General features: G+C 38.8%; 1 protein-coding gene across 1 annotated transcript in view; it reads left to right on the top strand.

The window, feature by feature from the left end:
• Window positions 1-18,582, top strand: part of GIPC2 (GIPC PDZ domain containing family member 2) — an 84,719-nt gene that overhangs the window by 59,140 nt on the left and 6,997 nt on the right. Inside the window, exons 4-5 of the mRNA XM_066268828.1 lie at window positions 771-877; window positions 5,634-5,715. Of these exons, the coding sequence (XP_066124925.1) occupies window positions 771-877; window positions 5,634-5,715 (189 nt within the window). The remainder of the gene's footprint in view (window positions 1-770; window positions 878-5,633; window positions 5,716-18,582) is intronic.

Raw genomic sequence — 18,582 nt, 5'->3', positions numbered from 1 at the left:
TCCCAGGACTCTTGCTCCCGGTCTCTCACCTGCTCCTGAGGGGAAGGCCTTCTGGGAACCTGTTCCCAGGCTTTTCTTTCGAACTCTGCTTATCTCATTATTGTCGCCTCTGAATTTACCCCTCGAGCTTCCACGCGGCGTGGTTTTGGAGTGTTGCTGAGGAAAACATACGGACTCTGGGGTCACAAGACTCGGATTTGAATCCCAGCTCTGAGCCTGAGTGAGTGTATTTTCCTTTTCTGTAAAATGAGGTTGTGACTTGCCTCATAGATTGGAGTGAGTATCAAATGGAATTTTGTATATAAAACATCACCCAGGAGGAAGGTGCTCAGATAACAGTGTCTCTGTCCCTCTTTTTTTTATTGATACGACTGGTTTGGTTCTTCATAACCTTGAAGAAGTCCAGATGAACTTCTACCTCTGCTTTCCCACTGTGTACACTTCTTTACTCTTACAGTAAAGCCAGCATTTTATTTTATACCTTAAAGAATACCTATAAGAATACCTTATAACTTCCAGTCTTTCCTACCTTTACGTTTCAAATGTCTCTTTTTTCTTTTGAGCCAGACCTCTCATAGAGATTCCCATATAAGACTAACAAAAGGCAGGTGAAATTGTTTTGGGAAATTTTATAAGAAGGCATACCTTTTTATCAAATCTGTATAGTAATTGTATAAAGTAATGTGTGGAAACTACATTAGATTTTACAGCATTCTGTTGGAATTCTTTCTGATTATATATACCTTTCCCTGTCTATTGTATCTTTGTAGAAGCAGAACCAAGGTCAAAACCTGGAAAATCTTTAACAATAGGTATTGGTACCAGAAAGTCTACTTTTCGCCTGAGATCAACAGGCCCTGCCTTCATGGAAGAACTGGTATGTTATGCTCATTTAATCCCCATTCCGCTTGGGCCTGAATGGACATTATTGATTATTAGAGCCAGAAAGAAAGGTAAAACCAGGAGGTTAAACAAGATGCCATATGTTCCAGTTATAGCAAAGTAACTGGGTATTTACCTTTGTACCTATCTGGCCATTTTTAAGTAATCACAAGTGTCAGACCTTCTCACACAAAATAGCCACCGCTACTTTACTATTCTAAATAGCTCCTTAACTCATCAGCTTCCTCTAGTCACATTCTGATTGCCTGAGTTCCATCCTCACCTTTTCTTTTCTTTTTTTTTATTGAAATGTACTTTACATAACATTATATTAGTTTCAACTGTACAACATAATGATGTGATATATGTAGCTATTGCAAAATCATCACCACAATAAGTCTAGTTAACATCCATTACCACACATAGTTAGTTTCAATATGAAAATTATGGAAGGACGTGAAAGGAAATAGAGAAACTCAGTGCATGAGAAGAGGCTGTGATCTGTGGCACTCCCCAGCTGCCTGCCAATGCTCTATCCTCTGAGCCACTGGCCAGGGCCACAATATAAAACATATATAGATTTAAACAAACCATCTCTCTTAACCTAGCATAACTTCTGATGTTAACTAGACCTATGTGAAAGATACTCCACCTACATACATCATAATTTACAATATATGTTTGTTGAGACAGGCATGGTCCAGGTGCTGGTGACAGAAAGATTAATAATGACCTTGTTTCCCTCTAAAAGGAGAGAGGCATAAAAAGAAGCTATCACAAGCCAGGGGATGGGGTTAATGTCATAAAGCAGGGGCTGGTGAGCTGCTGTCAGGGATTGGGAAGGAGGGGAGATCAGAGAGAGTTCCTCCAGAAGAAATGATTGAGTTGGTTAAAGATGGTGAGATAAGTGTTTTAGGCATGAAAGAGTCATGGGCTTGGGGACCTTCTAAGTGCCCATGGGCATCATGGTGACAAATAAAAAATAAATAAAAAATTATTGATTGATTTTAGCAAGAGAGGGAGAGAAAAAGAGAGAGACAGGAACATTGAGAACTTTCTGTATGTATTAACCTGACTGGGGATCAAACCTGGCAACCTCTATGCTTCTGGACGATGCTCTGAACCAACTGAGCTAGTTGGCCTGCGCACAGTGACTGTTGTTAACAATACTGTATCGTATATTTGAGAGTTTCTAAGAGAATAGATATTAAAAGTTACATTACAAAAAAAACCAATTTGTAACTATGTGTGGTAATGGATGTTAACTAGACTTATTGTGTTGATGATTTTGCAATAGCTACATATATCACATCATTACGTTGTACAGTTGAAACTAATATAATGTTATGTAAAGTACATTTCAATAAAAAAAAAGAAAAGAAAAGGTGAGGATGGAACTCAGGCAATCAGAATGTGACTAGAGGAAGGTGATGAGTTAAGGAGCTATTTAGAATAGTAAAGTAGCGGAGGCTATTTTGTGTGAGAAGGTCTGACACTTGTGATTACTTAAAAATGGCCAGATAGGTACAAAGGTAAATACCTAGTTACTTTGCAGAGCCTGTTGCTTTACACAGACCATTCGAAAGGCACTATAAAGGAGGCAGGAGTGATGTATTGCGTTTTTTATTGTGTTAAAAGTTTAGTTAATATAAATAAAAATATGAGAAGGTTATAATAATATCTTCAAGAAAAAAATTTTTATTTTCAATAAGATGCATATTTAATACAAGTTTTGAGACTACAAAACAACATACATTTATAACAATATTAAAAGTATTCTCTCTTACAATGTAATCATGAACTCAATATTTACACTTAGAGTTATTTAACATCTTTAAGCATTTCTTTTTCAGCTATGAAGCTACTTAAAATCAAGTATTAAAATATATTGAGTATAAGACAAGACTTGATTGTATTGACCTCGAAGATTGAGGTTACCAGTCAAAACCATGGGCTTTCCTGGTCAGGGCACATACAAGAAGTTACTACTATGAATTGATGCTTCCCACGTTTACCCCAATCTCTCTCTCTCTCTCTCTCTCTCCTCTCTTTAAAATCAGTAAAATCTAAAAAAAAAAAAAGATAAGACCTTATCAAATATAAAACTAAGATTTTAAAAGTATAATAAAATACAAAAAGGGACAAAATAGGTTTACAGTTCTGAGTACCTGAAACACAGTTTATTCTTTTTTTCCCCACATTTAAAAAAAAATATTGTATTTATTGATTTTACAAAGAGAGAGGGTTGGGGATACAAGAAGTATTTGCTTCTCTCTAGTTTTTCATTGGTTGCTTGTCATATATGTCTCAATTGCGCAAGCCTGGGTTTTTGTTTTTTTTAAACTGTTTTTTTTGTATTTTTCTGAAGCTGGAAACGGGGAGAGACAGTCAGACAGACTTCCACATGCGCCCGACCAGGATCCACCCAGCACGCCCACCAGGGGCGACGCTCTGCCCACCAGAGGGCGATGCTCTGCCATGACCAGAGCCACTCTAGCGCCTGGGGCAGAGGCCAAGGAGCCATCCCCAGCGCCCGGGCCATCTTTGCTCCAATGGAGCCTCGGCTGCGGGAGGGGAAGAGAGAGACAGAGAGGAAGGAGGGGGGGTGGAGAAGCAAATGGGCGCTTCTCCTATGTGTCCTGGCCGGGAATCAAACCCGGGTCCCCTGCACGCCAGGCCGACGCTCTACCGCTGAGCCAACCGGCCAGGGCCAAGCCTGGGTTTTGAACCAGTGATCTCAGCGTTCCAGGCTGACGTTCTATCCACTCTGCCGCCACAGGCCAGGACATTGCTAGATTCATGTATGTGCACTGACTGGGATTTAACCCACAACTTTAGCGTGTCTGGATGACACTCTAACCACCTGAGCTACTTGGACAGGACTCACAGAGTTTATTCTTGCATTATTTATTAATTATTGTATTTTCCATATGAACAACTATAAACCTACTTTTGCTCCCAGCTGTATATTCAATCATGTTTTTCAATGAAACTTAAAAAAAATTGAGTTGTAATATTGTTAGTTTGAGGTCTCTAACACAGTGATTTGATATTTATATATATTTAAACTGAAACTTTTCTTTTTTTGAGAGAGAGGAAGAGAGAGGGAGAGAGAGAGAAGTATCAACTCATTGTTCCATTTAGTTGTGTCATTGATTGCTTCTCATATGTTCCCTGACTGGAGCTTGAACTAATGACCTCGAGCACTGAGTCAGCACCCTCGGGAATGAGCTGGTGACAATGAGCCCAAACTGGTCACACAGGGATCAAACTAGTGACCTCTGCAATCCGGGATGATGCTTTATCTACTGTGCCACTGTCCAGGTCCTGAAACTTTTTTTTTTTTTTTTTTACAGAGCCAGAGAGCCAGAGAGAGGGATAGATAGGGACAGACAGACAGGAACAGAGAGATGAGAAGCATCAATCTTTAGTTTTTCGTTGCACATTGCAACACTTTAGTTGTTCATTGATTGCTTTCTCATATGTGCCTTGACCGCAGGCCTTCAGGAGACCAAGTAACCCCTTGCTGGAGCCAGCGACCTTGGGTCCAAGCTGGTGAGCTTTTGCTCAAACCAGATGAGCCCGTGCTCACGCTGGCAACCTTGGGGTCTCGAACCTGGGTCTCTGCATCCCAGCCCGACGCTCCATCCACTGCACCACCGCCTGGTGAGGCTAGGTCCTGAAACTTTTAATAATAGTTTAGGAAGAACAAAAATGTTTTGTTACCATTAATACCTAAGACAAAAATTACTTTGAAAAATATTTCATCATGCCTGACCTGTGGTGGTGCAGTGGATAAAGCTTTGACCTGAGAACACTGAGGTCACCGGTTTGAAACCCTGGGCTTACCTGGTGAAGGCACATATGGGAGTTGATGCTTCTTGCTCCTCCCCCTTCTCTCTCTTCCCTCTCTCTTTAAAAATGAATAAGTAAAATGTAAAAAAATTTTTTATCATGACCTTATCCTTGTAAAAATTCTGTTTTTGTATATTTTTGTAATATGAACAATAAATTAATATGGTAATACATGTGTATGATTTATAAAAACTGCAAATAATAAAATTAAATAAGGACATGTGTTCAGAAATGTTTTACTCTTGGGGTGAGCCATTAAAAGGTTTAGAGACTCTTACCTGCAGGACAAAGATCAGAGCCCTTTTCATGGCACCCAGGAGCCCTTTAGATCTAGTCATTCTGCACAATGTTTCTCATCACATGGGCTTTCTGCAGTCCCTACATGCCATAATCTTGATCAGACCCTGCGACCTCATAGAGACTTTGTGTATTTATTGCCTTCTACGTGCAGTGCCCTCTCCTGCTTCTCTGGCACCGGTTCCTCTTTGCAAACACAATTTTTGTCGCTTTCTTTAGAAATCTTTCCTGACTCTTAGAGATTTAAATTTACTTCCCCCCTGATGCCTCTATACCTTAGATGTCCTTTAAAAATTGTCCTCATTCTTGTCACATAGCTATTTTCACATTGGATCCCCTTCTAGATTGTCAGCTGCTTGGAGACTATGTTCTTGTCTTTTCTTTGTATCCATAGCACTTAACACTGACACTGAGGATTAGTGTTTACTGTATGGATTTGTGCTGAGTTTCAGAGCACATTCTAGATATATTTCCATTCTAATTAGCTGAATAAAAAACCACAAACTGGCTCCACCTCAGATTTTCCCCTAAGTATACTTCGACATTCAAGAGATTTCATTTAAAAGTATAATATCTTATTTCTCTTTTCTTTGACTAAGCCCTCTGCATCCCAAGTCAAAGCAATTGAAAAGGTTGATGATCTTCTTGAAATGTACCTGGGAATTCGAGATTCTGAATTAGGTAAGATTATATTATATTTTTTAAGTTGATGGAACTTAGTGCTATTTATGACTTTCTTGCATTTATTGTCAATGATACTTTTAAAGAGAAAAAGTATTTGTATAATGATGAAAAGTATAATGAAAATAAAAATAATAAAAATAATGAAAAGAAGACCTGGCCTTTTTAGCCTCATAGTCAACTCATCTTTTCTAACGTCAGTGTTTTTTTTTTTTTTTTTTGCTTTTTAAGTGAGAGAGAGAGACAGACAGACAGACAGGGAGGGAGAAAGATGAGATGCATCAACTTGTAGTTGCAGCACTTTAGTTGTTCATTAATTGCTTCTCATACGTGCCTTGACCAGGGTCTCCAGCTGAGCAGGTAGGTACTCCTTACTGAAGAAAGCTTCCTTTAAGCTCAAACCAATGACCATGGCGTCATGCCTATGATCCCATGCCAAAACTAGTAACCCCGCGCTCAAGCTGGTGAGCTCTTGCTCAAGTCAGAGAAGCCCGCTCTCAAGCTGGCAACGTCAGGGTTTCAAACCTGGGTCCTTGTCCCAGATCGATGCTCTATCCACTGTGCCACCACCAGGTCAGGCTAAACTTTAGTTTTTTTTATCTATTAACTATAATAATATTTTATCATAGGCTTATTGTATGGATTAAAAAATAAAATAATTTATAAATGATACATCTAAAAGTTATTTGATATATTAGCTATACATTGATTAAATTGTGTACTTATGATATTAAAGTTATACACATTTATAAGGTTACTTTAACCCTGTGATAAATGAATCAGAAATATTAAAAGGAAGATACACTTGGTGTATCACTGATAAAGGTGGTTGAGCAGTGAATTTCTGTGGGTTTCTTATGCCACCATATGAGAGTCTTGATTTATCAGTTAAGATTCTATCAGTTATACCTGACCAGGTGGTAGTGCGATGGATAGAGAGTCAGCCTGGGACACTGAGAACCCTGGTTTGAAAACCTGAGTTCACCGGCTTGAGCATGGGATCATCCAACTTGAGCACGGGGTCACTGACTTGAGCATAGAGCCATAGAAATGACTCCATGGTCACTGGCTTGCACCCAAAGGTCACTGGGTTGAAGCCCTGGGTTGCTATCTTGTGTCCAAGGTTGCTGGCTTGAGCAAAGGGTCACTGACTCTACTGGAGCCCCCCACCCCTGCCATCCCTTGTCAAGTCATTTATGAGAATGCGATCAATGAACAACTGAGGTGCCACAATGAAGAATTGATGCTTCTCATCCCTTCCTGTCTGTCTCTTTTTTCTCTCTCTCTCTCTCTCTCTGTCTCTCTCTCTCAAAAAAAAGCATCTATCTATTATAAATAATCAAACAACATACCAAACTCCAGCTTACTTAAGGAAAGAAAAATAAAGGGTGTGTTTGGGGGGAATGGGTTCTTATAACTGCGAAGTTCAGAGGTAGGTCCTGGCTTCAAGAATGGATGGACCTGGAGTTCTCATGCTGTCATCAGGTGGTGAGTTCTCTTCTATCCATTCAGATTTCATTTCTGGCCCTGATGGTATCCCTTAGCAGTTTCAGGACCTCCATCAGGGAGTCAAAGTAATTGCTGTGGCTCCACCTTCTACACCTTGGTTTCAAACACAATGGCAAGAGGGACGGCCTTTCCAAGTCATTCAAACTAAATGCTCAGAATTGTCTCTGATTGGTCTGATTGGCTCAAGTGAGGTTGTGAGGCTGGTTAAGTGTAGGTCAAACCTCTGGAGCTGAGAGTTATTTCTGAAATACAAGGGCTGAGATTGTGAAAGCCCTGACCCCTTCTCTGATGGAAAAATGATGACTATTTTTCTTTGAGAAGGAGGGCAGCTGCTGAGTGGGGAAAGTAAATGTGCATCTAGTGGTGGGGTTTTTGCCAGATGCATCCTTGTGTGAGCGCTTGGGTCAGTGGTTGGATTCAGCCTGTTCGCATGGGTTTGGCAGATCCGATACCTTTTTTTTTTTTTGGTTCAGTGAACCAGTTGTTAAAATGGCACTTGTAATCAGGGTTCTCTCTACTATAGGCGCCTGGGCAGCCGCTCAATGTGGAAATCACAAATTTATGTACCTTACTCTTTTTTAAAAAAATTTTAATGGAGTGATATTGATAAATAAGGGTACATATGTTTAGAGAAAACATCTCTAGGTTATTTTGACATTTGATTATACTGCATTCCCATCACCCAAAGTCCAGTTGTCTTCCGTCACCTTCTAACTGGTTTTCTTTGTGCCCCTCCCCTCCCCCAACACCCTCCCTCTCCTCCCCCCAAACCCCACACTCTTGTCCATGTCTCTGAGTCTCATTTTTATGTCCCACCTATGTATGGAATCATATAGTAATTAGTTTTTTCTGATTTATTTATTTTGCTCAGTATAATGTTATCAAGGTCCATCCATGTTATTGTAAATGATCCGATGTCATCATTTCTTATGGCTGAGTAGTATTCCATAGTATATATGTACCAAAGCTTTTTAATCCACTTGTACTCTGACGGACACTTGGGCTGTTTCCAGATCTTTGCTATTGTGAACAATGCTGCCATAAACATGCGGGTGCATTTCTTCTTTTCAAACAATGCTATGGTGTTCTTGGGGTATATTCCTAAAAGTGGTATAGCTGGGTCAAAAGGCAGTTTGATTTTTAATTTCTTGAGGAATCTCCATACTGTTTTCCACAGTGGCTGCACCAGTCTGCATTCCCACCAGCAGTGCAGGAAGGTTCCCTTTTCTCCACATCCTCACCAGCACTTAAACTGTGTGGTTTTGTTGATGAGCACCATTCTGACTGATGTGAGGTGATATCTCACTGTGGTTTTAATTTGCATTTCTCTAATGATTAGTGATGTTGAGCATTTTTTCATATGCCTATTGGCCATCTGTATGTCCTCTTTGGAGAAGTGTCTATTCATTTCTTTTGCCCATTTTTTGATTGGATTGTTTGTCTTCCTGGTATTGAGTTTTACAAGTTCTTTATAAATTTTGGTTATTAACCCCTTATCAGACATATTGTCAAATATATTCTCTCATTGTGTAGTTTGTCTTTTTATTCTGTTCGTATTGTCTTTAGCTGTGCAGAAGCTTTTTAGTTTGTTATAGTCCCATTTGTTTATTCTGTCTTTTATTTCACTTAACCGTGGAGATAAATCGGCAAATAGATTGCTGTGAGAGATGTCGGAGAGCTTACTGCCTATGTTTTCCTCTAAGATGCTTATGGTTTCACGGCTTACATTTAAGTCTTTTATCCATTTTGAGTTTATTTTTGTGAATGGTATAAGTTGGTGGTCTAGTTTCATTTTTTTTGCAGGTAGCTATCCAATTTTCCCAACACCATTTATTGAAGAGACTGTCTTTACTCCATTGTAAGCTCTTACCCCCTTTGTCAAATATCAGTTGTCCATAGAGCTGTGGGTTTATTTCTGGGTTCTCTGTTCTGTTCCATTGATCTATATGCCTGTTCTTATGCTGTTTTGAGTATAATGGCCTTGTAGTATAACTTGATATCCGGAAGTGTGATACCTCCCACTTTATTCTTCTTTTTCAAGCCAGCGACCTTTGGGCTCAAGCCAGTGACCATGAGGTTATGTCTATGATCCCTTGCTCAAGCCAGCCACCCTGCGCTCAAGGTGATGAGCCTGTGCTCAAGCTGGTGACTTTGGGGTTTTGAACCTGGGTCCTCTGTGTCCCAGTCCGATGCTCTATCCACTGCGCCACCGCCTGATCAGACGGTACTTTTCTTTTCTGACGGGCTTATTTTCCTTAGCGTAATGCTCTCTGGTCCACACAGATGTGAAGTTAAAGTTGAGATGATCCCATGTAAAACCAGTATCTTGAAACCTTTCTCCTTAAACCTTTTGCATTTTGAAAAATATAGAGATTTGCATAAATGATATGCGCCTGCAACAGTTAGAGAAATGCATAGGCAAATGAGGGTAAAGAAGTTTTGGAATTGGCAGTGCTCTTAAACTTAGATTAGGTAGTATTTGTTGGAAAAATAATATGATATAGTTCTATTGAATACAGTTGAATAAATACCTGTATGAATAGTATAAGATTCAGGAAGTAGCACAGCAATTGCGGATATGCTCAAATTAGGAGAACTACACTTTTCTTTTTAAAAAAAAGTAATAAAAATTTGGGGTGACATTCGTTAATAAAATTATATAGATTTTAGGCCCTGGCCGGTTGGCTCAGTGGCAGAGCGTCAGCCTGGCATGCAGAAGTCCCGGGTTTGATTCCCGGCCGGGCACACAGGAGAAGCTCCCATCTGCTTCTCCACCCCTCCCCCTCTCCTTACTCTCTGTCCCCCCCCCCCCCCCCCCCCCCCCCCCCCCGCAGCCGAGGCTCCACTGGAACAAAGATGGCCCGGGCGCTGGGGATGGCTCCTCAGCCTCTGCCCCAGGCGCTAGAGTGGCTCTGGTCGCAACAGAGCGACGCCCCGGAGGGGCAGAGCATCACCCCCTGGTGGGCAGAGCGTTGCCCCCTGGTGGTCGTGCCGAGTGGATCCCGGTCGGGCGCATGTGGGAGTCTGTCTGTCTCTCCCCGTTTCTGGCTTCAGAAAAATACAGGAAAAAAAATTATATAGATTTTAAGTGTACAATTATATAATATACCACCTGTATATTGTATTGTGTGTTCCCCACCCCAAGTTAAGTCTCTTTCTGTCACCATTTAGCCCCCCTTCATCCTCTTCTACCTCCCCCGTTGCTTTCCCTGTTGTAATCACCATACTATTGTCTGTGTAGATCAGTTTTTTTGTTTGTTTCTTTGTTTTGCTTCAAAACTGTACTTTTTTTTACCCAGCTTTCCAATTCCCTTCCCCTCTGACAACTATCATTGTGTTTCTGTATCTATGAGTCTGTTTCTATTTTGTTTGTTAGTTCATTTTGTTCATTAACTTTTCCATATGAGTGAAATCATATGGTATCTGATCTTTCTCTGACTGGCTTATGTCACTGAGCATAATATTCTTCAGGTACATTCATGCTGTTTAAAAAGGTAAGATTTCTTTTTTTTTTTATGGCAAGTAGTGTTCCATTGTGTAAATGTACCACAGTGCTTTGTTTGTTTGCTTTATTTTGTTTTTTCTTATTTTTCTAGCTTTTTTATCTACTCACCTACTTATGTGCACTTGGGCTGCTTCCAAATCTTGGCTATTGTAAATAGCTCTACAATGAACATAGGGGTATATATATTCTTTTGAATTAGTGTTTTGCATTCCTTTGGATATATTCCCAGAAGTAAAAATGCTGAGTCATAATGCAGTTCCATTTTGAATTTTTTGAGGAAACTCCATACTTTTTTCCACAATGGCTGCACTATTCTGTATTCCCACCAGCAGTGCAGGAAGGTGACCTTTTCTCTACATCCTGGCCAATACTTTTTATTTGTTGATTTTATTTTTATTTTTATTAGTTTTTATTTTTATTAGTTTTTATTTTTTGAGAGAGAGAGAGAGAGGGATGGACTTGTTTGCTGATTTATTGATGATAGTTATTCTGACAAGTTTGAGGTGATAGCTCATTGTGTTTTTAATAATGATTAGTGATATTGAGCCTCTTTTCATATGTCTGTTGGCCATCTTTATGTTTTCTTGGAGACATATCTTTTCAGATCATTCACCCATTTTTTAACTAGATTGTTTGTTTTTTTGGTGTTGTTAAGTTCTTTATAAATTTTGGATATTAACCTTATCATTGGTGAATATGTTCTCCCATTCATTAGGTTATCTTTTCATTTTGTTGATGGTTTCATTTGCTGTGCAAAACATTTTAGTTTGATGTGGTTCTATTTGTTTATTTTTTCCTTGTATTTCCCTTGCCCAAGGAGATATATTAGAAAACATTGCTACGAGAAATGTCCAAGATTTCCCTGCCTATATTTTCTTCTAGGTTGTTTATGGTTTCAAGTCCTACCTTTAAGACTTTTATTCATTTTGAGTTTAATCTTGTGCATGGTGTAAGAAGGTGGTTGTTTCATTTTTTTTTTTTGCACATTACCTATCCAATTTTCCCAATGCTATTTTATGAATAAACTGCCTTTATCCCACTGTATGTTCTTGCCTGCTTTGTCAAATATTAATTGACCATAAAGTCATGGGTATATTTCTGAGCTCTCTATTTTATTCCATTGATCTGTGTGCTTGTTTTTATGCCAGTACCATGCTGTTTTGATTGTAGTATAGTTTGATATCAGTTAGTATGATTCTTCCAACTTTGGAGAACCACACTTTTCAAAGGTAAAAACTTAAAACTGTTTTCAACTTTAAAATTTTATTTTAGGTATATGCCTTTTAGTTATTTAAATATAAATTAGGAATAGATCAGTGAATTAGTTTTGCTGTTTTGTTGTTAAAAGTATACAAGTATATAGGGAAGATCATTGGACAATGGTACAAATAATTATAAATTAAGAAAAAGTTGCTTAAAAATCAATTTTCTTTCACTCTGACAAATTTAGGCAACTAAATATTCATCACAAATTACTTATAAGTTAATTAGTGATCCCCTTATAATTAATCACCTGTAGCAAAGTCCTCCAATGACTTGAAAAGTCATTGCCATTATACACAATTAGCTATGTGATTGGTCCCAAGAGAAGTAAAGTGTAAAGAAAGTAATTCTTTGAAGAATGCAATCATTGTTAAATTAGGAATTTCTCTCAATCAGATATTATTAGCCTGAAATGTAAATCACAAATATGACACTGAGTCAACAGATGAATGTATTTATTTGTTTGTATTCTGTGTTTCTTAGTTTTCAAAAATGTTAATTCTGATCCCTGCCATTGTTTCCCTTACTGTATTCAAGAACATCACTCATTTGTGCAGTTAGTTTCTGCTTCTGAATGGTCTGTAGATTTTCTTATATCTTTTATCTGTGTGCATCTTATTCCCTCTTCAATTAGCCTGTATCTTATCCATATGTCAGTAAAATCTTTAGGTAACTATCTTTAATAAATGCTATCAGTAGGGCCTGTGAGAAATATTTAAAATGGTAGACTAACTAAAATTCTGAACTTGAATCCTACTCTTGCAATATTTACCTTTAAGTTTTGACAACTCTTTTGCACATTCTGGCTATGGGACCAGAGTTCAGGGCTTCACTTTCCCCAGGACACGCTAATGGTGCCAGTCCAAAATTATTATAGTCTAATTACAAAGCCTTCTCCTGTGTCTACTCACTTACCGGCCTTTACTTTACATGAAAGACTGAGTAAGCTATTCAAGTTCAGTGAGAGTTTATTATCTAATGGGACAGAAAATACATAGGTATAAATAATGACAATATAGACAACACAGAACAAAGTTAAATATGTACCGCAGTACCTTACTACTCAAACTGGGACCTAAGGACTGCTTTCGCTGGGAGTGGCTGGAAATGCAGAAACCCAGGCTTTGCTGCAGAACTGCTGACCAGCATCTATATTTTGCCAACATTGCAGGCAATTTGTTTGTATATTCAGGTGTGAAGAGAACTGGGAGGAGATTTAGAGAATGCAGCTATCACCAGTTGTGGACAATGGGTTTCCTGAGGGAAGGAGCCTTGAAAAAGAAGAAAGATTTTGATGGCAGAACTAGTGACTAGGGGAGGTTATCATTGGCAAAGGCAGGAAGGGAGAAGGATGGAATTTTGAGTGGTCAGATTTATGAGGACATAATGTCAGTGCAGAGGAGAATAGCCATTTGGGAGCCAGAGGTGCTTTGGGTCAGAATGCCAGACTGGGGTTTAGAGTTGTTAGATAACCGTTGTTGACCCAAGGAATATCTTTCTATGTGGGAATGACAGAGATCATCGCAGGGTGGACAGGAGCCTCCTGGTCCTTTCATCTCATTACTTTGTAGGATCAGAGGCGTGCTTTCAGAAGAGAAATCTAATGTGCCCATGGGGTGATTTGTTGAGTAGACTTGGAGATTAAGGAAAAAGCATAGTGGTGGTGGGAATGAAAAGAAAAGGAACAGATTACAGAGGTGGCCAAGGTAGGATCAGGGGGAGGCAATGTTTTGTGCACAGACAAGAAGAGAAAAGTAACAGTGAGAATGATCGCCCCATTAATAATGGTGGTGGAAACAGGAGAAAGAGCAGGGATGATGAGTTTTTTATTTTTGGACATGTTAGTTGATGTGCTAATAGAACACCCAGGAAGAATTATCTACTACTTGTTCAGAAATCAGTATTTAGAACTCATGAGGGAAGTCAGGGGTGGAAGCAAAGATTTGGGACTTCTCTGCAAGAAGGTCATGATTAAGCTAGGGTTGTGGCTAAAACCTCCAAGGCAAAGTGACATGAGAAGAGGAAGGACACAGACCAGACAGAACCTCCAGATTTATGGGGAATATCAACAGATACTGGATTGTAGGCACATGGCTCCTTATCTTACTGTGTGAAAATGCACTGAGGGCTGCTTTTTTTTACCTTGATTATAATAATATGGCTGTTCAAAGAGCTGAAACATTTCTCATATGCATTGCAGTGCTTCTTGATGGCTTAGGACATAATTTCCAACAGTTAATAACTATGAGCTTACAGAGTAATTTGAGAAGTCAGCCATTGTTTTACTACATCAAAAAATTCTGATTTAAAACACCAACAAGCTTTCTTTTTTACTTGAATATATCTACTATATTTTTAGTTTTCTATTTTTTTAATTAAAAAATTTTTTTTTTTAGAAACAGAGAGTCAGAGAGAGGGATAGATAGGGACAGAGAGAGATGAGAAGCATCAATCATTAGTTTTTCATTGCGCATTGTGACACCTTAGTTGTTCATTGATTGCTTTCTCATATGTGCCTTGACCACGGGCCTTCAGCAGACCGAGTAACCCCTTGCTTGAGCCAGTGACCTTGGGTCCAAGCTGGTGAGCTTTGCTCAAACCAGATGAGCCCACGCTCAAGGTGGCGACCTTGGGGTCTCGAACCTGGTCCTCCACATCGCAGTCCGATGCTCTATCCACTGCGCCACCGCCTGGTCAGGCTATTTTTAGTTTTCTTTCATTGTCTGTGTAGAGATTCCTCTGCCTAACATTTTATTATGGTAATTTTCAAACACACAGTACAGTTGAAAGATTCTTTATTGAGTACTTCTACCCCTATCACCTAGATGATACTATCACATTTTATTATAATTGCTTTATCACATATCTCTACATTTAGCCACCCTATGTAGAGATGTTTGTTAAAAACATAGTTGTGATTATAATATAAATTTTAAGTATTGTTTTTTCAGTAAATAAACAAAAAGATTTCCTGAAGTTATTGCAAAGTTATTCATATACATTGTTTAAAATGATATCAAAATATATCATCAAATATTTCATTATACCAGAGGTAACTTAATGTTTCTACATCTTAGGTATATTTTTAATACTATTATGTCCATTTTTATGTTAAACTTTTTTGTGTTTTTGAGATTTTTTAGAAAATATAGATTCCCTTATATCTGAAGGAAATGAAAACACTATACCTAAGAAATATGTGCACTCCATGTTCATTGTAGCTTTATTCAGAGTAGTCAAGACATAGAAACGACCTAAGTTTCTACGAGAGATAAATGGATCAAGAAGTTGTGGTGTGTGTGTGTATGTTGTGTGTGTATGTTGTGTGTGTGTATAATGGAATATTCAGCTGTCAAAATGAAGACAATTCTACCATTTGTGACAATGTGGATAGAACTTGAGGATATTGTGCTAAGTGAAATGAGCTGAACAGAAAAAGACAAATACTACAATATATGTTCTCACTTATATTTGGAATCTTATAATAAAAGCCACCCCAAACCCAAACTTGTTAAAAAAAAAGGCCAGAATTGGCCCTGGCTTGTTGGCTCAGCGGTGGAGTGTCAGCCCAGCGTGTGGAAGTCCCAGGTTTGATTCCCGGCCTGGGCACACAGGAGAAGTGCCCATCTGCTTCTCCACCCCTCCCGCTCTCCTTCCTCTCTACCTCTCATCCCTTCCCACAACCAAGGCTCCACTGGAGCAGGGTTGGCCCCAGATGCTGAGGATGGCTCCATGGCCTCTGCCTCAGGTTCTAGAATGGCTTTGGCCCAGACAGCAATGCCCTAGATGGGCAGAGCATCGCCCCCTGATGGGCATGCCGAGTGGATCCCGAATGGCAGGCATGTAGGAGTCTATCTAATTGCATTCCTACTTTTATATTCAGGGACAAAAAAAAGCCAGAATGAAAAAAAAAAAAAAGCCAGAATTGTAGTTGCCAGAGATGAGAGGTAAGAGGAGGGGAAATTGAATAAAGATGGTCTAAAGATAGAAGTTTTGTTATAAGTAAGTACTAGAGAAGTAGTGTTCAACATGATGACTATAATTAGCATTGCTGTGTGATATATATGAAAGTTGTTAGAGTAAATCCTAAGAGTGCTCATCACAAGAGGAAAATGAAAATTTCTTTTTCATTTTTTTATATCTGAGATGATGAATGTTAATTAAACTTATTGCAGTATTCATTTCATAATATACACAAGGGTGGGCAAAAAAACAAAACAAAAATACAAGGGTGGGCAAAAGTCAGTTTGCAGTTATAACACAAGTTATACAATCATTAATAAATAATAATAGAAAATAAGCTTTGTGTTTCGCATACTCACAACTGTAAACCTACTTTTGCCCACATGTGTGTGTGTATATATATAAAATTATTATACTATACATCTTACACTTATATAGTGATGTATGTCAGTTATATCTCAATAAAACTGGAAGGAAAAAGTATAGATTCCCAGAAGTGGCAATGCTAGTAGATCAAAGGATATGAATATTTCAAAGGATTTTGATATTTTTTAACAAATTGAGTTTCAGCAGCCAAACTTACAAAGTCAAACCAGTGTATCTGAGAGTTTGCTTCACTACATCCTGGCCAGCCTTGGCGTGTCACTTAAAGAATATATGAAGGTTTTTTTTTTTTATATCCTTCTGAAACTGGAAATGGGGTGGCAGTCAGACAGACTCCCGCATGCGCCCTACCAGGATCCACCCGGCACGCCCACCAGGGGGTGATGCTCTGCCCATATGGGGCGTTGCTCTGTTGCAACCAGGGCCATTCTAGTGCCTGAGGCAGAGGCCACAAAGCCATTCTCAGCGCCCAGGCCAACCTTGCTCCAGTGGAGCCTTGGCTGTGGGAGGGGAAGAGAGAGACAGAGAGTAAGGAGAGGGGGAGGGATGGAGAAGCAGATGGGCACTTCTCCTGTGTGCCCTGGCCGGGAATCAAACCCGGGGCTCCTGCACACCAGACGCTCTACCACTGAGCCAACCAGTCAGGGCCAATATATGAAGTTTTAATACACCTGTGGGCTGGAGCGGAAGGTCCAGGTGCAGCTGAGGACTTCTCCTTTTTAAAGTGTTCCACTCTAGGTTCATGAGTGGAGAAGCTCTTGGGTCATGGCTGAGGCTTGAGGCAAAGTAGAAGAGAGGGGAATGGTGATGAAGAGACGAGATTTAATTCTTCCTCACACTTTACTCTTTTCAAAAAATATTTTTAGAGCAACTTCAAACTTACAGAACAATTAAAAATAGAATACAAAGACTTTTCTTCTTTTGAGCCTTTAGAGAATTTATTACTTTAATGATAGTCCACCACCCTGTATATTTAGTGTGTGTTTTCTATGGACAGGGGAAGGGGATTAAGAAGCACCAACTTCCTGTTATAAAATAAGTCATCAGATATAATGTACAGCAGATGGAATAGAGTCAATAATATTGTAATAGCTATGTGTGGTGACGATGGGTACTATTGTGGTGATCACTTTGTAAGGTAGATAAATGTTGAATCACTCTGTTGTACAACTGAAACTAATATAATATTGTATGTCAACTATAATTATAAATTTTAAAATAATTGAAAAGCTGTAAGTTATTCTCTTATTTAACAATAGTCTAAACATTCATATCATGAAATTAAATTGTTGCATTACTGCCAGCTAATGGTCGTATTGTATTTATATTTCACCAAATGTCAGAATATCCATTATAGTGAAAGGGCATGTTCAAAGTCCTGTATTAATTTAACTTATAGTGTTGATTTGAAATAGTTTCCTACTCTTGATTTTTAATGACTTTGATACTTTGGAGGGAACAAGCCAGTTATTTTATAGAATGTTCCTCAATTTTGGTTTGTCTACTTTTCCCCAATAATTCATTCAGGTTACATCTCTTTGTAACAAATGTGATACTTATTTTGTTTTCATTACATCTTCTCAGGAGGCACAGAATAATGGTTTGTTCTATTATTGAGATTGTTCATGTTGATGACTTTTTAAAGGTGTTTGCTAAGTTCTACTGTAAAGTTATTTTTTTTTTGTAATTAATAAGTGTTTGGTGGAGATATTCTGACACACTGAATATCCTGCTCCTCATGAATCAACCTCCTTCCTTACTTCCATCTGTCAGTAAGTGGTCAGTCAGTCAATTAATTAATCATTTCATTTTGAATTCATGGTTTTCTGTTTTGTTCAATGGTATTGTAATCTACTACCATACTGCTTACCTTGATACTCATATTGTCCCTGATTTGGTCAGAGGGAGCTCTTCACTCTGACTTCTCTGACTTTTTCACATGTTCCAACCATTTTTGACACTTTCTGACATTGTGACGGAAGATGTTCTTGGTTCATATTGTACTGTGCCTGCTCCAGCCCTGGAATCAGCCATTTCTCTGAGGAACTCTCAGACCTTTCGTGAAGAATGATTTGTAAGAAGCAAGGTCTAGGTGCTTTGTATGTTTGTGGCTACTGGTGTCTCACTGCACCCATGTGGATTGAGGGATATATATGCATATATTTACTGCTATATTTTAATTGCTCTATTGAAATATATACATATATATCTTAATTGATCTTTATAATTCCAATTTCATCCTC

Source organism: Saccopteryx bilineata, chromosome 3 (genome assembly GCF_036850765.1).
Source record: "Saccopteryx bilineata isolate mSacBil1 chromosome 3, mSacBil1_pri_phased_curated, whole genome shotgun sequence".
In the NCBI taxonomy this organism is placed as follows: domain Eukaryota; kingdom Metazoa; phylum Chordata; class Mammalia; order Chiroptera; family Emballonuridae; genus Saccopteryx; species Saccopteryx bilineata.
Note: the sequence above shows the minus strand (reverse complement) of the source record. Positions and strands in the feature narration are given on the sequence as shown.